The 23,080-nt window shown below is 35.5% G+C and overlaps 1 protein-coding gene across 5 annotated transcripts in view; it reads right to left on the bottom strand.

Annotated features, from left to right (window-relative positions):
* ARHGAP18 (Rho GTPase activating protein 18) overlaps positions 1–23,080 on the bottom strand; it is a 173,680-nt gene that overhangs the window by 34,429 nt on the left and 116,171 nt on the right. For all 5 annotated transcript variants that reach the window (XM_019729432.3, XM_019729431.3, XM_019729435.3 and 2 more), the window contains exons 3-7: positions 21,183–21,418; positions 17,913–17,976; positions 13,567–13,748; positions 3,631–3,796; positions 928–1,019 (exon numbers count right to left, since the gene is read on the bottom strand). In XM_019729432.3, the coding sequence (XP_019584991.3) occupies positions 928–1,019; positions 3,631–3,796; positions 13,567–13,748; positions 17,913–17,976; positions 21,183–21,418 (740 nt within the window). The remainder of the gene's footprint in view (positions 1–927; positions 1,020–3,630; positions 3,797–13,566; positions 13,749–17,912; positions 17,977–21,182; positions 21,419–23,080) is intronic.

The raw sequence follows: 23,080 nt of genomic DNA, 5'->3' as shown, positions 1-23,080 counted from the left end.
GCTGATAAGTAAACTGTGTAGAACAACGACCATTAGCAGAAACAGAGTTACAGGTTTGGATGTAATGGAGACATGAGGAATAAAGGAATCAGAGATTAATAGGTAAGACAGGTAAACGACTTAGAAAAGCAGAAGACTAAGGGCCAAGGAGATTGAGCTTTAGTATCGATGAGTTTACTAAGTCAATCAATTGCCACTCTTGCTATCACCAGAACTTCCAGAAACTGCTATGCCTGGGCTATAGCAAAGAATCTATAGTTTTGGTAGTCCATAACTGATTTGACCTGCTTCCCTCACTGTGCGTTCCCTGGCTCGTATCATATGTAATCTGTGTTTCTGAACAATGATGGCTCAGAGGTTAGAATGAAATTCTTACATTGCCATAGATAATACCCTTATGAATAACTGAGTGCTGACTATACAAGTGACTTGACAGTTTAGCAATCATTTTCTAATTCTACTTTATGGTTTCTTGGCCTAGTTTGGAAGTAGACACTGGTAAATTAAATTGGACATCCTCATTGTAAATAGGAAAGCTTGGGAAATATACACAGGCATGAAATATTCATGAGGATTCAATTTCCTAGAAATTTATAAGCAGTTTCCACTTCTATGTATTACAGAATTGAAATCTCAATTATACAAAGGCAGCTAATATAAGACAGGAAAATGCCAGGTAATCACAGTTACAGTAATAATACCAAAAGTGTCACCATGAAATAAAAATTATGAGCCCTTGAAACAAATGTGTTGCCTGAATAGAAAATCAAAGTACAAAATAAAGCAGCATATAATTTGGCAAACTATATTATAATACTATGGATACAAAAACAAAACAAAACAAAACAAAACAAACAAACAAAAAAACCCAAAACACTATTAGCTCAGGTATGTTCTCTCCATGCTGACCCATTTAGGCATACTTACTTTTTGAAATATCAAGGGTATTCGAGTTCCTGGTACTTTCCTCTGATCTTGTTCTAATAATACTGTCAATGGAACACAAAAAACGCCAGAATCTGCAACAAAAAGTAAAATAAAATTTATTCACTTCTATAACATATTAGTGCAAAATGTTAAGGCATAAGACTTCTAATATAGTCATACAATCAGACAACGATTTATTGAGCATCTAGTAAGTGAATGACACTATCTAAGCATTAGACATACACATTCCAATAGGAAAATCTGGGCCCTTCCATATAGCGCAATCTAGCAAGGAGGGACAACTAAACATATGATTGCAAATAATCTCACTGGAATAACTAGAAAAGTATAAACTGCTACATAAGAGAAATAAGAGTGCTATGAGAGTGCACATAAAATATGCAAAAAAAATACTAGATGTAGTCAAATTAAAAGTTTTGGCTCAAAGCAAGTATCACTCATCTCTTCCATACTTAACTGACATTTAACATTCTACAATACAGCAAAATATAAATACTTGCTTTTTGAGAAATCAGCTAAAATTATGATCTTGTTCTACGAATGCTATTCTTTAGAAAAGAGAGCAGATACTTAGTATTCTTTTTTTTTTTTCTTTTAAGATTTTATTGGGGAAGAGGAACAGGACTTTATTGGGGAACAGTGTGTACTTCCAGGAATATTTTTCCAAGTCAAGTCGCTGTCCTTTCAGTCTTAGTTGTGGAAGGCGCAGCTCAGCTCCAGGTCCAGTTGCCGTTGCTAGTTGCAGTCCCTTGTGGGACTCGAGGAATCAAACTGGCAACCTTGTGGTTGAGAGCCCTCTCTCCAGCCAACTGAGCCATCTGGAAGCTCAGCAGCTCAGCTCAAGGTGCCATGTTCAATCTTAGTTGCAGGAGACAGAGCCCACCATCCCTTGCGGGACTTGAGGAGTTGCACCAGCAACCTTGTGGTTGAGAGCCCACTGGCCCATGTGGGAATCGAACTGGCAGCCTTCGGAGTTAGGAGCATGGAGCTCCAACCACATGAGCCCCTGGGCCGGCCCCCTACTTAGTATTCTTAAATGTACATTTGCAGTTTTATATATTTGGGAATAACTCTAGAAGAAATGGCGGGTAATAATTTATAATTTTTCTAAATCGAAATCATGTGCTTAGAGTCTGGTAGGAGTGTGGCTTCTACCCAGTTACTCCCACCCCACCCCTATCACTGAGGGAATAGTTAGCACAGAAGTGTAACACACACCATTAGGGGAGATGTAAATCATTTGTGAACATAGAGGGAGTATTATTTTGTGGTATGAAGCTAATCATTGGAAACCGTGATTCTCAGTGGAGACGCCATTCAAGAAAATGCCAGTAATTCAGTAAATAACTTACAGTTTAAAAATTAAGAAAAGATGTAATCTTCAAGAATGTCAAGTCTAATTTACAAGATAGATAGCTTAGATAAGATACAAAAACATTTTTAAAGATGGAAAGAAAATCTAGCAATAGTGATACTCTTTAATGACTCAATATTTCTCTTAATATTGGCTTAGTATTGTTAGTATGCAATGCTAAAACATAACATTAAAGAAACCTCTTCAAGCCATTTTTTAAATCTTGAGCACTGAGTCACAGCTATTTAAATTATATTTCTATTTTATATTTGGAGAGGGCTTCTAAAAAGCATCTGAAGTCTTAATTATCTATAATGGACTTGTGGAAAACCAGAAGAACAATTTAACTCAGAAATTCACTATCCCAAGCTTTAAAATAAAATATTCAAAGGAACTGAGCACAGAATGAGGTCTTCTGGGGCCCAGCATGGAAGAGAGCTTGAAGGTAAGGTACACTTCAGTTCTACAGAGAAATTGCCTCTAAAACTTAAATCAGGTGAATACTTGTCTTTGCTAATGTTGCCATAGCAACTCAATAATCCTCTTTCTTGGTTTTTCTTTAGAGGGTTCCTTTACCATTAAACTAGAGGTCAGAAATTCCTAAACAGTAAAGCTTTGTCAACAGAGAGTGATCTGGATTTCCAGACCAGTCCAGTCTTGGAAAAACAAAAACCAAGGAGGTGTCTGTTCTTTACCATATTATTAAAAATAAAGTATTTTTATATAATGGGTAAAGCAAGCTGCTTACAAAAGAAAAACTACACATACCCATGATGAATACAATTTAGTGGTATTATGTGCCACAATGACATTATTTTCTTAGTAGAGTGAAGAATGTTTTTGCAAAATAATCAGAAGTAGAATGTTAATGAACAAAGGGACAGACTACTAACTACTTTATGTATTTCCAATCAAATAAATAAGCAAAAGTAATCAATCAGGATCAAGAACCTTAAATCTATTCAAGATCTCATTTTGGAAATAAATCAGCATATGTGCTAGATGTATTTTTTTAATACATAGTTTTCAAAGGAGAGAGCATGTGAGTTAAAATTGTTTGATTCAGAATTTCCTTCTAATTCCCTTCTATGATAATGAAACCTTTGATTATGCTTTTTGTTTTCTCTAGTCTAAGAGACAGTGCATTTTTATCAAGTTACAAAATTTCTGAAGGCAACGTTAAAATCTAAACTTTAGATGTATTCACGTGTTGGTTTACTTTGTAGATGTCCTCCCACTCCACCCCCCCAAAAAAAATAGTTCTAAGAAGCTAAGCTCATCCTTGCTGCTTTAGAAGTAAATCCAACCGTTTTTCATTTCAAAATTACCTTTTGTTTTGATTTTCACAGCTTTTTGTTTTTTCAGTTCAACACCCAATATATCACAGAAGGCAGTCAGTTCAATAAGGGCGAAAGCGCAAACTTTCTTCATATCTTGAGGCGCTAAGTCACCAATCTTGGTGGTGCCTGTTTTCTCTTTTGGCAATCTGAAATTCTAAAACAAATACCATTAACATAGTAAAGCTGTATAGTATCTAACCATTTTTTTTTAAGAAAAAATTTAAAATTATAAGTATAGAAAGAAGTTATTCGGCAGATAGTGACAATGAAAGCTATGGCACAATTTCTCCAGTCAAAATAAACGGCAATACTGTCCCAGTGATGATCATCCCCAAACCCATGTGAAGTTCAAGACTCAGTATCCGATGTCTAACAAACCATGGAACCAGACCATGAACTGGGAGTGGCTAGGAGGACAAAAGGGACAGTAAACCCAAAGGAGAAAAACAGCTCTAGTTAGCTGACCTTCAAACACCAGGAAAAATTAGACGTCCAGCACAAACCATGAGGAGGAAAAGGAAGCAGGGGAAGTAGAAGAGAAAGAGAAAGGAATAGTAGCCATGAGTAAATGCTTTTAATGTGCTTGGTACCCTTTACCTACATCATTAGTCGCTGCCATATATATGACTATATATGACTATATATGACTATATATATATATATATATATATATATATATATATATATATATATATATAAAATAAAATAATATTAATGTAATAATATGGTCATAAAAACCCACATAAGGTAGGAACAGAAGGGCTGTATACCGTGTTTCCCAGAAATAAGACCTAGCCGGACAATCAGCTCTAATGCGTCTTTTGGAGAAAAAATTAATACAAAACCCGGTCTTATTTTACTACAATATAAGACTGGGTTAACAATATAATATAATAATATTATACAACATCGCATAACAACACATAATAAAATGTAATATAATACTGGGTCTTATATTGATTTTTGCTCCAAAAGACTCATTAGAGCTGATTGTCCGGCTAGGTCTAATTTTCAGGGAAACAGGGTAGCATGGAGGGTGGGAAGAGCAGAGGGGAGACTACGAGCATGACCTTTAGAGCCAGAATGCCTACGAGTCATCTGGCTACTGACTAAGCTGTGTGTAACTTCTGGCAATGCTTAACCATTCTTTTGGTAAAATGGGGGAAGAGATGGAGGAGATGGGGGAGTGGAAGGGGTGGGAGAAATGGGAGGGAACGGGGGAGGGAGAGGGGAGAAGGAGGGAAAAGAAGGAAAAAGGGAGAAGGGGGAAAGAGAGAGGAAGGAGGGATGGGAGGGGGAGAAGACCACCTAATTCAGAGGACTGTTGTGAAGTTTAATTGCCTGGTACTTCCCAAGCACTTTGATTAATATGTGGTTGCTATTATTATTACTTTCACCATTGAAAAAGTAAACTGAGACTTAGAGATACTACTCAGACTTAGAGACACTACTATGACAGGCAAATAAGAGGTATTTTTCTTATTTTTTGCCTTCCTCAAATGTTACCTACTATCTATTCTGCCTCTTTTAATATTAAATATATATATAAGAAAACAAACTACAAGGTAGAAACATGAGTTTTTCTCACATATTTAATACAAATTACAGTCCCACTGTATTTACCAGTTACTAAAATAATCACTCTCTAACAGTTTGTTAAAAATAATATCAAGGTTATATCTTTTGTATTCACCCGTGACTTCCTAATTTAATTAAATGTCCAAGGACGTTCAACTGATCCCCTTTTATTCCCTTTGCTCATTTTTGCACCATATCATTAACACTTCATTGTCTAAAACTATTGCAAAAGACATGTCCTAAAGTAGCTGTTCTCAAAGTGTAATCCAACGAACCATTGGGGAACCCAACACCCTTTCAAGGAGTCCAATCAAGATTTCAGAACTATTTTAATAATTACTACTAAGACATTAGTTGCCTCTTTCACTCTCATTTTTCCATGATTGTACAGTGGAGTTTTCCAGAGGTACAATACATGTGCTACTGCAACAGACTGAATGCAGAAGTAGATAAGACAATCAAGTTGCTAAGATTGAATGGCACCTTGAGCTGAGCCACCACTGAGCTCCCTAATGGCTCAGCTGGTTGGAGTGCAGGCTTTCAACCACAAGATTGCGGTTTGATTCCTCGACTCCCGCAAGGGATGGTGGGCTGCGTCCCCAGCAACTAACAACGACAACTGGACCTGGAGCTGAGCTGCAACCTCCACAACTAAGATTGAAAGGACAACAACTTGACTTGGAAAAAGTCCCAGAAATACACACTCTTCCCCAATAAAGTCCTGTTCCCCTTCCCCAATAAAATCTTAAAAAAGAAACAAGTTGCTAAAATATGAAACCATGCCACATTTCTTAATTTTTGTTTTAAAAAATATGGCTATTTTTCATAAAAAATGTTATGCTGACCGTAGTATTGTGCTTTAAATGAAATAATGAATATTTTTAAACTTCTCAATTTTAATTTCTAATATGGTAAATATCCATAGGTATAACTAATGTAAACAAGTTTCCCCCACACACACTTATACACATATAGTTTTTTAAACTGTTCGTTTATCAAGAGAACTATTCCTTTGTCTAGATATTCATGTTTCATAGTTCAAGAACACAAGTCTGTGACAAACAGCCACGGAACCCAATCCAAAGAAATTCTTTACATTCCAAAATCACTTTGGACCAACCTTCTTTATCTCCCCAAAATCTTTCATGGAATAATAATTTCTGTACAAATCTGCATATGCCTTCTTTCTTGGTTCAGTCACAGCAAATTTACAGAGTGCTGCAAACCCCAAGGAGACAACTAACACACTAAAAATATGAAATTAAAGATGCTGGGCCAAAAGGCAATGCATCCAAGGTTTCTTCAAAATGCTGGAAGCCATTGTCATTATTCTCAACACCAACATCCTTCCTGGCTGATTAAAAAAAACACACATTTTTTTTCTTGAGATCCTCATAATTTTTAAGAGCCTAAAGGAGTTATGAGACCAAAATGACTGCAGTGACTGTCCTAGAGCAATTCTTAAAATCTGCAACTTTTGGTAATGGCACACAGTAAGCACTCAAAGTGTTGTGTATTATCGCTATACTTTTTTCACTGAACTTTTCCCATCATTTCAAGATTTCATATTTTTTTCCTTTTTTCCTAAACATTACTTCAAGGTAGCAAAAAAATGAAAAGGACAGTACTTATAGTTGATAAATTGTTTCTTATCCTGTAAAAGTCTCCATATGGTAAGAATTACTACAGCATTACCTAGGTGGGGAAACTGAGGCCCAGTAAAGAGATTTAAATAGCAGCCAGTGAGGTACTAAGGATGTCAATTCAGAGCTCCTAAATCCTAAATTCAGTAATCATTCTGTTCTGCTCCACTTTTCCACCTACCACAGCAGGCAGGGAGGAAGGAGGTTGATCAGTATTGACTAAGACTGTGAGGCCCTCAAGGAGAGAAGTCATGTCTTAATCACCTCTTTAACCCTATAGTACCACGGGCCTGGCACAGTGTAGCTTCTCAGACCCAGTGACCCCTACAAGGAGAAAGCACAGAATCAAATTCAGTGGGGTGCAGGGTCACTGGCTTGATACTCCCCTCATTTCCTGTGATTTGTACTGAGCTTTCCCTTTAAAATCACACAAAACTCTTCACATTTTCCTCATGCTCAGCCCCAGAGTTCTGTTCATCGCTGTGTGTACTAAAGGGCTACACCCAATCCTATTTACCAGTGATTTAGTAAAAGAAAGTCCTAAATGTTTCATGTAAATCAGTTGTTTTGGTCATGTACTATAATCATTTAAAGCATTACCTGAGGTAAGTGTTTAAAGAAACCTGAAATATTATTAGTTCAAACATTTGATTTACCTAGCATGAGCTTTATTTATTTATCTATCTATTTATTTATTTATTTATTTATTTATTTATTAACATTGTGCTTAATGAAAGGACTTAGTTCTTTATCTCAATGTTTAATTCATAGCAGCAGTTTTAAATATTTATGAAGTTTCCTGTCATTTTGTTTAGTTAATAGACTGGATGGTTCAGTTCGTTGGCTAAGACAAGGCGGTGCAATTTCAGCAAAAGGAAGGCTTTCACCTTTGAAAAATGTGTTTAAAGACAAGAGTGAAATAAAAATTTGGAATAGAGTCAATGGAATTGTAATAGAGATATACGATGTCAGAGGGACAACAGATTGCGGGAGGGGGTTATCACTTTGTAATGAGTGAAATGTCTAGTACGTTGTTTTGTACACCTGAAACTAATCATTAAAAATAAAAAATAAAAACAAGTTTTCAAAAACTATAGTCATTCGTTCTCATTTGTTACCTCATTTGTTATCTCATTAATCAGATCGCTCTCCCAGACTACACCCCTCTTTTGTAGCCTTGCAATATGAGGGACCCCTTGGGCAGTTCGTTAGTTATGATGGAGTTGACTTTTTTACTCATCAAGTCACGTGAACTTCAACTTGGAAAGCAAAGGAATCTACTCTCACTTGGTCACTTTCCACACGTGACTTTTTTTATACTGTGTATGAGGCAATTCATTTCTAACCTACGATTTTTTCATGTGTAATATGTGATTGTATTACAGTACTTAATTCAGTACAGTATTTAATTCATTCCCAGAGGATGAATACTTTTTTAAATAAATAAAATTTTAGGAATCTTTTAAACTTGTGGATTTTTAAAGTATTTCCTTATTTTTTCAATGGAGAGCAATAGCTATAATTTAACCTTTTCTTGACAATTCAGGAATATGACCTTAAATACCTATTTTTAAATTGTGTACAAGTTTGTGTCTGCCTTAGATTTTCGGTCTCCTCACTCAATCCCAAACCATCATTTCTTCTACTGTCATTTAACTTACTCCAGAGGTGTTCCATTCTCTAACAAATTCCGAACTCAGCCTCTATGTCTACTTTTTGGCCTTCAGTATGCATGGAATCGTGTCGCCAGAAAACCCAAGTTATAAAAGATGAATTTATTTGAATTAAACATATTTCAGTAAGAGTCCAAAAGACACCTAATAAGGATCTAAGAATTAAAATACAGAATACAGGCTTTACCATAGTTATCTCAAAGATCACTTCAAAGCTATGATCTTAAAAATTCCTAAATAAAGCCTTAATGTTTTTAGTCTCCAAGGTAGGATGAAGGAGTGATATAAAATTTCTTTTTTATATGCTGGACCTAGCAAACCAGAATCTTACTTGCATAACATCCCAAACTATCCCGAAAAAGATGTCAGTAGCTCCAATACAAAGACACTTAAACTCAAATCAAATGCACATGTTTCTTCAGGGCACATTAAGTGTAGTCTGCATGGTCTTCCAGAAAAAAAACTCTGGCTTCAAAAGTGAAGTCACTGAAGCAAAGCCTTAGCGTGCCATGTAATCTCTCTAACTTGTTTCCTTGTATGAAAAATAGGAAACGCAGACCTACCTCACAGAGATAATTTGATAAGCAAATGAAAAAATTACAGAGTAAACTTTTTGAGATATAGTGGGTATATATTAACACAATTTGTGCTGGCTAAAATTTCAAACTAAAGCACATTAAAGGTTATAGAACATGAACTCAAAATTTAAGAGGAGAAATTTGAATCCACTGTGAGAGATCATAAAGAATTAACAAAGATTGTTCGATGATGTAAGAAAAAGGAAGTGAATATAAAATGAGGTCAACAGACAATAATGCATTACATAAAGCCTACTTCTTATTTACAGAAGCAGCGGACCATGGAGTAGAAAGGGAATTAGAATTTCTACCTGCTTAGACACCTGCCTCAGAGTGGTGAATATAAATATTCACTTCATCAACCATATTGAGGACTTGTGGAAAGCTTACAACATGTCCATGTCTTCTAGAAGACATATGGATAAATGAATGGTTGTAGAGATGAACAGATGCATACATGCATAAATAAATACATGGATCAATTGGCAATAATTATCAAAAGCATGGCAGCTAATAATTTAAAAGGTGATTTTACATATTTTATCTAAATAAGTTCACAATCAGGAAAGACTTTTAACAGTAAAGATAGCTACTAAGCTATATTGTGTGCTAGGCAATTCATTTCTTACCTCTGATTTTTTTCATGTGTAATAGGATGGGCTAAGTTGTCCTTAGTAAACATGGAACAGAGGGGTGGAAATGGGAAGGTCATTTTAAGCTTGGACACCACATGAATAAAATCAAGAAGGTTGGTGAGCACAAATTAGTTTATTAAGCAGAGAATAAAATGAGATAGGAAGTTTCATTTTTAAGTCTACAAATGGAGATTAATTTGTCTTATTCCCTTGTTTGAATCAACAACTAAAAAGTCATAATGCCTTCATTTTGTTTAGACTCTACTGTCACTTTAAATCCTTTCCATCTGTTCAGATGAAGACTGTCACTTTTTAAAGATACTTTCGCTAAGGACAGTCGAGGAGTATGGGTCATCTCTTTAGGCCAAATGATACATATTCCTTAGTTTGCCCACTAGGCATAAAAATTCTTAAAGGCAGATTCATAAAAATATACAATAAAGCCTGGAAACACTCCGGATGTCCACCATTAGGAGACTGGTTGAATAAATTGTGATATTCTCACAGTGGAGTACAATGTATCTATCTATAAAAAGGAACGAGAAATATTTCTCTATACTACTATGGAGTGATCTCCAGAATATATCACTAAGTCAAAAAAAAAAAATGCTAAAGGTATAGAAAAATGAATTATCCGGTAAGGGAAGGGCGAGAATAAGGTGAAGAAGGCTCAAGGACAGAAGTTAGACTTTGAATATACCTTGATTTTAGTTTGCCTTTTGAAGCATGTAAACATTTTACAGGCTTACAAAACAAAAATAAATTTCAAGAAAAGCTATAACTGAAAATTGAAATTAAAATTAAACAAATTAACCCAACCAGGTATGCAATTGGTAGTTTACCACATGGAGAATAACTATCCTAAGTAACCTAAAAAATAGTAATTTTATTGTTACATTCCTTTTCCGATACACCCCAAGGACACAAACAACTACCTAAAAGAAAAACAAGAGTAAACTGTTTTCTGGTAGTCATATTGCTTTGTTTTGTTGTTTTTAATGTGTGTTTCTAGGACGCATCAGCTCCAAGTCAAGTAGTTGTTTCAATCTAGTTGTGGAGGGCGCAGCTCACAGTGGCCCATGTGGGGATCGAACCAGGAACCTTGTTGTTAAGAGCACCGTGCTTAACAACCAACTGAGCCACCCCCCCCATATTGTTGATAGTAGTGTTAATATTGATATCTGACAATGCTGTGCATTAATGGATGCTAAAACAAACAAGTAATTATGTTACATTCTAATTATATTATCTGATGTATCCTAAGAACCACTATTCTCAGAACGAAAGAAGCTATAGATGTACTTCTGTCCTCTGAAAAGCCTTTAAGCAACAACCAACGCAGAGAAAGAAATACTCCTAGTGTCCTGATCATAGTCAAAAGCGTATTTGTAGCTAACAGAACCAGCGTTTCTTAAAACAGACAATTATAGGTCTACAGCATAAAATACACCAGACAAACATGGGAAATTTTGTGTAATGCCATGTCATATGTCTAAATCCATGAGTTGAGGTATTATTTTTACAAGAAGATTAAAATAAAGCAACACTAATTGGTCACTAGTGAAAGATGCTATGGAACAAAACAAAAAAATTGAAAATTGGTAAATAAAACAAAGTAACCATTTTGAGAGTTTTGCTTAAAAGAAGTATTCAAATCAATCAATTTAAAAAGAAGGCGACATCATTTTGTAACCATTAATAAACTAATAGATCTAAGTGTTGATCAGAAACAGCTGCTAATTTTACCAAAAGAGGAAGACAACCAGATATTTTGTATCTCTTAATACAGAGTCACATGTGATTAGTCTTTACAAAAAAATGAACCTAAATATGATAAATCTAGAGTCAACCAATTTAAAGGAAACAGAAGAACATGGGAATACAATTAGTCAGAGGAGGTACGTTCTCTACAACTTAATAACTAAATTTGATCAACAAATAAATTTCGAGAAAGGGAGGGAGGGAAGAAAGGATAAGGAGAAAGAGAGGGGGTAATGAAAGAGGGGAGAGAGGGAGGAAGGAGGAGAGTGAGAAAGGGGGAGAGGGAGGGAGGGGGTAAGAGAGAGTGAGCGGGGATGGGAGAGAGAAGGGAGAGTGAGAAGGAAGGGAGGGAGGAATTAAAAGAGTCTTAAAAGACATCAACTATTGTAATACATAAAACTTATTTGAATCCTTGTTCAAACAAACTGTAAAAAAAGAAATCATGAAATTTGTGATACAATTTGAAATTTGAACACTGACTAAATATTTGAAATGAAAAATTCTTAATATTTTTTAAGACAGAATAATGGTAATATAGCTTTGGTTTTCTAAAAAAAAAAGCCCTTTAGCTTTTAAAAATACATACTGAAACATCTATAGACAAAATGTAATTCAGAGATGTGTTTCAAAATAATACAGATAGGGAGCTGGTTGGGGGTGCGGATGGGTGAGGACTCGCCATGGGTTAGTAACTGTTGTAGCTAGGTGATGAATATTCAGAGGTTCATTATGCTATTCTTTATAACGTTTGCATCTGTGGAATTCTACCAAATAAATATATAAACCAACCGACCAACTAACAAACATACATTTTTAAAATAATTTAAACCATTCAGTAGCAATGAGCACACTCAATACACAGAGCTTGATTTTTAAATACAGTCTATTACCAAAAGGAACCAGGGCTCCTTGCAGAAATGGATTCTTTCAAGTCTGAGGGGAGAAAAAGCAAAAGGTGAGCCAGGAACAGCTTGCACTAGCATGCAAATAAGTGAATAAATGAGGGCATGTTAACATGACCTAGGAACCAGCTTGAAGGGCTCCTATTGGTGAAATTTGGGTTAATTTGCATGCCAAAGAAAAATGACAATGATTTATAAAACACTAAATGGAAAAAAAAGCCATCAGTCCAGAGTGATATTCAATAACAAAAAGAGAAAAGGGAGAAAACACAATTATTACAGAAGATTGCCAGCCAATCAATGTAGAAGAAATGATAGAATCAGAAAAATCACTATTTCTCAAATACCAGTTTAATTATTGTTTCAGGCAAAGATTACAAATGCACAATGAAACCTCGGGGTGATAGGTTATTATTGATGGATAGGATACTCCCCAGTCTCAAGGATCAAAAATTAGAATTAATTGCATATAAGGAAAGGTATCTTTAAAATGGGCAGATGTGGTGAACAGCTTAACTAAGCGGTCAAACTTCCATCACCAATAAAGAAAACATATGACATTATGCCCCTCTTCTGATGGTGCAACAGAAAGCATACATATAATCTATGCAGTGGTTTAGCCAAAAATGTTTAACTCAAATCTAGTCATGAAGAAACAAACAAAATCAGAAATCTGATTTGGACTCTTCAAAAATATTAAAGAAAAAGCAAAAGACCTAATCTAGATTCAAGTAAACCAAAAAGATAACATCAAATGCAACTTGTAACCCTTGTTTGAATCCCGGATGGGGAACGGAGAAGGGAGAGGCTATGAAGGACAATATTGTGACAATTGGGAAATGTTCAATATGACCATATATTAAGTACAATTTTGTTTTAGTGTTCAATGTCTTAAGTGTTGTAACTGTGTTTTGTTTTATATGCCCTTAGGCTAAAAAAAGTGAGTCATTATATGATAACCCAACATATATGCAGACAGATGTAGAAAGAAAGAAAGCAAAGTTTGTAAAATGTTAACTGTTGCATGGATCTCCATGAAGGCTATATGGGTGTCTTCTATACTATTCAACTTTATATAGGTTTGAAAATATCACAATAAAAAGCTGATTAAAAATAAACTTCTGTTTAGTGATAGCTGAATCAGTACTACGTACAGGTAACAGGGTATCATAGCCTTTGTTCTTCTGGGTCCTATCCTTGGAGCTCTCTTTCTGATTGACGGCTTGCTCTGCAAATGATACCTCCAGGTTGATGATATCTGTTTCAGAGGCAGGTGCCTCCTCTGGCACTGGTGGGATCAGCTCCTTTTCACCAGCAACTAGGCTACATGCCTGGTCTGAGGAAAAAAACAACAAAAACAAAAGATCCAGTTTACACACTGTATATCTTTTTTTTTTTCTTTCTTTTTTTAACTTCTAATACATTGACTAAATAAAAACCTTTGGGAAAAGTACTATTTACTATAGGCGATAATTAATGGTTATTTTAACGGTGAAAAGTATACTCAAGGAATTCTACCAATGGTACACTGGGGGTAGAGGAAGGATGGTGACTCAAAAGCCACAGTTCAATTGTGGACTCTTTCTCTGAGGTCACAATTCTTAAACTGGATCCAATTCTAAAATATTGCTCGATGATCTCAAACTCTAAATGAAAAATCTCACAAAAATTTAGTAGATTTAATTGTTGTTTTATTTTCCACTGGGGGATTAAAAAGCAAAGAAAGAGAAGAAGGAGGTTAGTTGTAATCTGTCTTAGAACTAGTGATATATTATTTAATTTCCTCACAGTGAAACAGATTCCTGGAATAGACCTGTTCACTCCCTGCCTTTCCTTTCTGGAATGTTACCTACCTATCATAGTAAAAATGCAAAAACAAGAGTTAGTGCCAAAAAGTTATCACTGTGGGAGTCAAGTCTGCAGGTACCTGGTACAGGAATCGATAGGTTTTGCACCTGATTCTATCAAAGACTATAAAAGGTCCTATAAGTATAAATGTAGTCAAATAACTTCCAGACATTTACATCATTTCAAGAGTATAATAAGTTTAATTTTTTGTTTGTTTGTTTGCTGTTAATCCTACAGAGGGAAAAATAATATTTGAAAACCCATTTGTTGAAAACACCACCTTTAAGCTTTGGAGAAAGTACATCTAAATCTATTTGATACGTTTTTGGTTTCAACGAAACTCACATTTGAAAAAAACCCTGGAACTAATGACTAGATTAGTTTTATTTTCTCATTGTAGGTCTTTAATTCCTGGGGAGCTCTTGGATAGTATTTATCTGCTGTTATCTATGCTACATGTTATGCTTTTTCAACAGCCTGTGACAATTTTTTTAGAATAGTAACTAGACATTTATACAATTAATTTTTAAAGTATGAAATGCCAAAGTACATTTTTTGTTTTATTTTCCCACTGGTTTACCCTGTTTTCTCTTTTACTGTGAATATGTAAACTGGTTTCTTAGGAAACCATTTTAAGGTAGGAAAAAAAAATATTAACCATTTTCTTAAATTAGAAGCTACTTTTCCAGAAGTTTAAGAAGAATCTTAAAACTATTCCCTTTCTCCTCAGCACTTCCAGGTCAGAGTTACAATAAACATCCTCACCCCCAACAAATGTCCTGTGCCGAATTAAAAACTGGGGAAAGAAATTGTAATTAAATTATAATACATTTAAAACATATAAATTTCCCCCAAAATGTGGCAAAAAAAAAGGGCATATAAAAGCATCAAGGTTCAAATGGTAAATCAAGTTAAGGCAGATGGTAGGATAAACAGTTTCAGAAACGATGGAGGGGTTTCTGAAATGGTTCATTCGCTAATAAAGGTATCTATGAATCAATGATCTAATCTCAAAGAGAAAAGTTAAGAGAATGCTGAGATAATCCTTTTGACTTTTAAAGTCCTCACGTGTAAATAATATAATTTCTTTCATCCATTCTCCTTTGGTTTTGAAGTAGTCAATAGTAGCAGGTTATAGATATTTTACAAAAGTTTTTCAATTATCTGAATTACCCTAAGTGCCTTTATTTAGAAACAGATTTTTCTTTCCTCCATGGAAATCAAAAATAATAATAATAAAAAGAAGAAAATACACATTAGTATGAGAGTTTTAAAAATTATTTTGCATGGTGTTATTAATATATCTAAATTTATGTGTTAAACACTGGGTCTTTCAAATACATAGAGCTGTATCATTTGATGAAAAGTTAAAATTGATACTTAGCAGTAGATTAATTAACCCTTGCAGCATTATAACTTTAACAACAACTTCATAACTTTTTCATTTAGACGAAGTACATTTGATTAAACACGTATAAACACCTAAGTGTAGGGAAAACATTTACAATAGACTATGTCACCCATGCCTTCAGATTTCAAGCAGAAGAGCTCTACTTTTGAACTCCAATGTTTCCATGCATTTCATTCAGAACCTTTCAGTGTTTACATAACACTGGTAATTCACTGGCTAGCAAAAGAGTATGGCATCATCCAGAGCAGGTGCAGCAGTAAATACTTAGTGACCTGGATGGAGTTACACACGTTCTCTTCCTATTCTCATTGGAGGCTCTATGCCCACTTTGCAGCATTCCAGCAAAAGCAGATGTAAATCAGGCAGCAAGTGTGTCACACTTCAGTCGCCTGCTGCAAGCTAGGCTGGAAAGCACTCATAATGAACTGTCTTCCAGAACTTCTATTTATATAGCCTGAACATCACCATCTCTGGCAAGAGAGGAAAACATCAAGAAAAGACAATGTTTTCCTCAGTATTCATTTAGCAATTGCCAGTCACTCTTCCCCAAAGCCGAAAGCATATTGACATTGGCATAAAAGGTTCATTTGTCTTGTTTTTCTGGATGACCCAGCTCCCTAGCAGGCCAGCACTGGCTATTCTAGCTTGCTTGCCACTTGAGTATTTGCTGGTATGTAGACTTGGGAAAACACCTAGTAATTTCATCCTGATAAAAAAAACAAAAACACGCAACTAAGAAACCACAGAATAGTAAAAAGCAAGTACTTTATAGATATACTAAGTTGGTGCAAAAGTAATTGCAGGGGTGGCCAGATGGCTCAGTCAGTTAAAGCGCAAGCTCTGAACAACATCAGGATGGTGGACTGCGCTCCCTGCAAGTAAAGATTAAAAATGGCGACTGGACTTGGAGCTGAGCTGTGCCCTCCACAACTAGATTGAAGGACAACTTGGAGCTGATGGGCCCTAGAGAAACACACTGTTCCCCAATATTCCCCAATAAAATTTTTTTTTTAAGTTCCTTTAAAAAAAAAAAAGTAATTGCAGTTTTTGCAATTATTTTTAACATTTTAAACCGCAATTACTTTTGCACCAACCCAATAAGTATATAGACATGTATGTGTCTATACCCTCACCGTGCACACATTTACATATAAACACAGATATGTGTATGTGTGTGGTGGGTTTTGTTTGTTTGTTTGTTTGTTTGTTTTTGTTTTTAAGGCAGGAGTGTAGGACAGAAGTTCTCAGAAAAGTATGGAAGAAAAAAATAGAGATACTGGATGTTCCAAGACTCCAAAATGCCCCATATAACCTTAGACTAACTCCTGATTTTTATAAGATGGTTGTGAACACTTCCTGATCCTCCAGTCTACCTGATACTCCTCCCCAATTATTTCCAATCCAAATACAACACTATTTATGGCATGGACTCTCAAGGTGCCAGGTCTTAGGAACATAAACAAAAGGACAAGTCCCGTAGCTAGAATCCCGCAACCACAAACCACCTTTGTTATAGTTTTTAAATAACAACACATTAAGGATTAAATGTTTAAGTTTAAGTCTATTACTTTAATTTAGAACATTTTTCCTTTTTGTAAATTAATGAAATAACTATAACTTCTCTCTTGATAAGTACTAACAAATACTTAATATTTATTTCATCTATGCCTTGAATTTCTAATCTGTTTCTAATATAACAGATATAGAAAAGTATGTAAAAGAGAATTACAATTAATTGTAAAAAAAAATGTTAACTTTTTCAGTTTTTCTAAACTTCTGGAAAGCAACCCATTTATGAATTAAGAACTTATGATTTGAGAGCAAGGCTTCAAATTCACTGGCTCCACTTACTAGCTGTATGGGAAAGTGACTTCACATATCTAAGGTATAGTCCTCTCAACTGTAAAATGAGTTAAGAACAATGCCTACTACTACATAGAGTTCTTGAGTATATTATGTTAGGTAAACACCTCTGAGCAGTACCTGGCACACGGTAAGCATTCAGGAAAAGTGACTATGTATAGAAATGATAGAAAATATAGACATACAAAAGTTAACAATGACAACAACAAAATCAAAGGCTCACTATATTCTCTGCCTTTCGTAATTATCTACTTGGGTACTTTATCTCAATATTTTAATAGAATTTGCTTACTAGAATTGAAAGTGAATATTTTAAAAGGCTATATCTGTTTGTTATACTAATAAATGGGAAATTACAAGAGAACAGGTCCAACATACCATCTTTTCCTTGGTATTTGTTTTCATTTGTTCTGACTGTCTGTGATTCAGTGCCATCTGGAGCCTAAAGATAGAAAATGGGCCATTTAGTCATCTCCAACTCACAACCAGAAAAATGGTATTGCAAATAACTCCATTACTAATCTTTAGAATATAAGGACTGTATTCAGAATTATTACAATCACAGAGAATATCAAGAGTTTCCCTGCCATCAAGAATGCCACTATTTAGTTGAGGGGAAAAGACAAACATATCAAAAAGCTAGTAATATCCATCAACAGATGAGTAGATGTGGTCTATCCACACAATGGAATATTATTTGGCAATAAAAAGAAATGAAGTACTGATACATGCTACAACATAGATGGACCCTTATACTAACTGAAAACATTATACTAACTGAAAGGAACCAGTCACAAAGGTCACATATTATATGATGCCATTTCTATAAACTGTCCAGAATAGACAAATCATAGAGGCAGAAAGCAGACTAGTGGTTGCCTAGGAGTGAGGAGGGGAATATGGAGAATGACTGCTAATAGGTATGGGCTTTCTTTTGGAAATGATGAAAATGTGCTAAAATTGTTTGTGGTGATGGTTGCGAATCTGTGAATATACTAAAAAAACCTTGAATTGTGACTTTAAATGGGTGAATTGGATGTTGTGCACATTATATCTCAACTATGTTATTATAAAACAAAATTACAAGTTGACATGTAGGTAATAAAACAGAAATCTTCAAATTAAAAAAAAAGCTAGTAATAAATGTGAGATGAATTAAAACTAAATAACCAAACAAGCAATAAAAGCCAGACATGCAAAGGAACTCCCTTTTTCAAGGGGTTAGAGCAGTGACATCCAAGGAATATAGCCCTCCAAGGGTTGATGGACGCAGTAAAACATGCTGACTTCCCTCACCAGTAAGTGTGTCCAGGCAGTACTTCCTTCTTTCCCAGTGGCTTCAGAAGGAATTCAGTAATCAGGAAGGGGAGTCTAAATCAGTCATACACAGACGTCTATTTGAATGAATTATTTTTAAAATAATCATTCTACTGGATTTTCACCTCTACACAAAAGAAGGTAGCCTTTGTAGTTGCCTTTACCATACATTTCCCCTCAAACTCTGAGCCAAGTACTTCTCCCTCTACCTGAACTCTAGGAAATATCTAGTAAAGCTCTGGGGCAGGTACATAGAGACCGACGGTAGCCAGGAGCGTGCATAGCGACTACCAAATCACAGAAATGGTATGGGGGGAAGGAGGGAGGTCATGGCACTACTTTCACCGCCCTCAGGACTGAGTAATACCACCCTCCTTTGTCTGCCCACAAGCCTGCAGAAGGTGAGCCCCCCACGGCACAATGAATATAGTGAGTGTTGCTAATCTTAAATAGGAACACATATTTTGGAGCATGTGGTCAGAATTGTTGTCCTTAGCAATTGAAGATGACAGTGCAGATGGTATTCATTTCTGTATTATATTTCCTAGTGTCAGCAAGGTCTTTATGAGGAAGGATTTAAAATGAAAGAACTGAGTATATACTTATTTGAGAACAGAAGAACTACAAGTGAAAATGGTTGGCCCATGTTTGCTTGAGGGATAGAGAACACAGTTCTAATGGATGGCAATGTTTCAATGAATGGCAAACAGTGTAAGCAAGTTAACATTATTTTAATGTACCTGTGCTATTAGGCTGGTGCAAAAGTAACTGCGGTTTAACAGGTTAAAAATAATTGCAAAAACTACAATTACTTGTCCACCAACCTAATATTTCTCTTTTCATGACTCGATCAGATGATACAATCCACCAATTACCTTGGACTCAAATGATGTATATTAAGCCTGACTACAAGTAGGAACCTGCTGAAAAATGCTGCTCCTAGCACCTAGTAGGAACATCATCTTAGAAATTGGCAGGAATCTCCACGTGTGTTTTTCCCCTCCCCCCTTTATTCCTCTTACCTCCCTTAGAAAGGGTTTTTTCATTGCGAAGGACATGTCATAATACTATAATCCCTTACCATTTCAATTTTCTACAGCTGGATACCTAGTCCAGTCAAACGCCAGTGGATGTCCCAGACAATCACTGGGAGGCAAGCAAGTGCGTAACTGCCTCACAGCAGCAAGAGGCCTGTCTAGAACCATCCAGTGACCCAAAACCTATAAAATAAACTCGTCTGATCCACAATTGACCATGCGAATGGAGCTAAAATTTGCAGCTAGCTATAAAGGATTTCTTAGAAGAATGAAATATCTCCAAAGAAGCAGAAAACCTCTACGTGACAGAAAGATACTTTAAATATAAACCCTCTCATTCCCTCATTTCTTTTTTTTTTTAATAGTGTAAACAGAATCTCATGTTTGGATTACTTAATATCAGAATTACGTATGGAAACCCAAATATAGCAGTATGCATAGTGGTTAAAAAGCACATACTCTAGTCAAACAAATTAGGTCTTACTACCTACGGGACACTGAACAAGTTCCTTAAAATCTATGAGCCTCAGCTGTAGAATGGAAATAGTACTACCTCACTCAAAGGACAGCTGTAAGGAGTAAATGAGATAAGGCAAGGAAAGTGGTTACCCCAGTAAGTGTTCAGTAATCGTGGCAGCAATTATTGGTGATATTATTATCGTTGCAATCATTGCTCAGGGTAGGTCTCTTACCATGCCTTCCCTGACATTTTTTTATTCATAAGTCCCAGTCTCTACCAGACTCCAACAGCTACCACTAATAACTTAATCATCTTGACAAATATTTACTCACATTTTCTATGTGCTAGGCACCGTGCTAAGCGCTAAGCTAAGCACAAAAGGGAAGTTATTCCAGGTTTCCAGGTTCCTGCTTTATAATTCAGCTGCAATTAGCTCCCTCACATTCCACTTCCAATCATCCCCCAGCGAGTCTAGGAAAAAGTCAAATACGCCTACAAGAGTGAAGAGATAAGGAAGAAGCCCCTACCTCTTACTGTTCTATTAGTAACAATGGGTAGTCACGTTGTCTGCGGGGTTAGGGCCACTCCTCAGGCGCCAAGGACACCTAATATAAGGATTATCACACTGAATTTTAAGTTGTTTAATTTTCTACCCCATTAAAACAACTTCTACAAGGACAAGGATCGAGTCCCTCTAGTTCACTGTCTGCACAGAGCTTTATCTCCTGGAATATAATAAGTGCTCAGTAAGTTTTTAATAATGTGAATTAAACGGGATTCGTCTAGTTGAATCCTTTTATCCCTTTGCTTTCACATCAAAAAAAGAAAACCTACTTTTTCTTTTGACTCTCTCCGTTGAGCAAATATGTTTCTGACATCAGGAATCTGGTGTTGTTTGTTTTTTTTCCTCAAGGTCTGGTAGACCATCTCTACCCGTTTCTGAACAGCAGCTGCCTGTGTGCGAGTCAATGTTGATAGAAACGTCATGCTTTCTTGAGGATCTTCAGCAGACTCTCCAAAGAGAATGGAGAAACCAGCCTCCTTCAGCCATTCTTCTTCCAATTCGCCCTCTGAGACAGTAGAAAAAAATGGTATTTAAATCACGAAATATAATCACTTCTACATTTTTTAAGCTTTAAAAAAATTCTTACTGAAACTCCTCTATCACAACCAAACCACAGTGCTAAGAATCATTATCTGAAACTTGGACAACTGCCAAAAACTCCAGCCACAGAGATATCAAATTTTAGATCCATTTCATATATATATATATATATACTCAATTAAAAATTTTAAATGACTTCACATGTAATTAACCTCTATAACTTCTCTGTGGATTAACTATGGGAAGATAATACTGTTCCCTTTCCAGAGATGAGCCAGCAATGGAAATATAACTTATTTCCATCAGGTTACAGAAGGAAGTCAATGCTGGGGATATCTATTAAAGCCCTGTTTCTTGGCTTAAATTCAGCATTACCGGAGCGTCAAACACTAATTGATGGAAAGGTTTCTTTTCTCTGTTCAATGTGGTTGACAGGGAATGTGGCAAAGAAGTAAAGAGCATTTGACAGCAGGATCTAGTCAATTTCAAATTAATTTTTTTTAATCCCCCTAGTCAGCACATCAGACTCATTTTTTATTTTACAAATTTTAAAAAAGCACACTATCTTCAGCAAAACTAGCTTATTTTAGTCAACAAATTACATAGCAATCTATTTAAAACACTTGAAGCAGGATGTAAACAGTAAAGCAAATACTATGTAAGATCTAATAAAAGTTATAGAAAAATGGAAAGCTAAAATAGATTCATTGCAAGCACCAAATTTATAGAGGGAAGTGAAAGACCAACTACTTGGGACAGAAAAGACCTGTATCTATATACCCTATTTCTGCATCTTGATAGCCATATCATTGTGGTCAAGTCACTTAGCCTCAAGCTGACTCTGTTTTCTCATCCGTAACCTATAGCACAGCTGTGCTGGCTGCCTCATAACCAAATATGAGAATGTTATACGAGAAGAGCTGTGCAGGGCTCTATTATAGCCTGTATCACATGATGTAGTACTGACTGGTTTTCCTGTCTATCCTTTTACATTATATAAACTCCTTGAGGGTAGAAATCAAGTATTAATAACCTTGGCTGCAAGAAACGTAATGTAGTGCCAGACGTTCTGAATGCCAGGCAAAAAATAACTGTTTACTACTGACTTAAAAACCAGCCATTATTATTAATCCCATTAAGGTAGAACTCAGTACAGGTGTATGAAACCAAATTGCAAAAAAACAAACAAACAAAAATTATAATAAAGAATCATTTGTTCCATTAGAAAGTAGAGGTAAACACAATTTAAAGTCAAAGAAAAGGCATGGGCATGTAAAAGCATTCACAATTCATCTTGATAATCACAATGAACTACAATCTATGACTTCATTTTAATCTTGGGAAATTATGAAATAGCTAATGACATATGGCTATGTTTCAGGCCTGAATGCTTTTCTGTAAAATGTTTTCTCCTTAATTCAGCAGGCCACTGGTACACTGCTTCCATCTTGAAACATTGAGACAGAAAGATGGAGATACTATTATCACAAATAAGCCCGCCTTCACTGGCAAAATGAGAAAGAATGAGAGTATAATGAAAGAGAACCCAAACAAAAGAATGAATTGATTATAACGTTCTTTTCTAGATCTAAGAAATGTTAAATTAAGAAAATCTCCAATTTTTTCT

Source organism: Rhinolophus sinicus, chromosome 2, assembly GCF_057876585.1.
Source record: "Rhinolophus sinicus isolate RSI-liver-muscle chromosome 2, RSI-T2T, whole genome shotgun sequence".
NCBI classification, from domain to species: Eukaryota; Metazoa; Chordata; class Mammalia; order Chiroptera; family Rhinolophidae; genus Rhinolophus; species Rhinolophus sinicus.
Note: the sequence above shows the minus strand (reverse complement) of the source record. Positions and strands in the feature narration are given on the sequence as shown.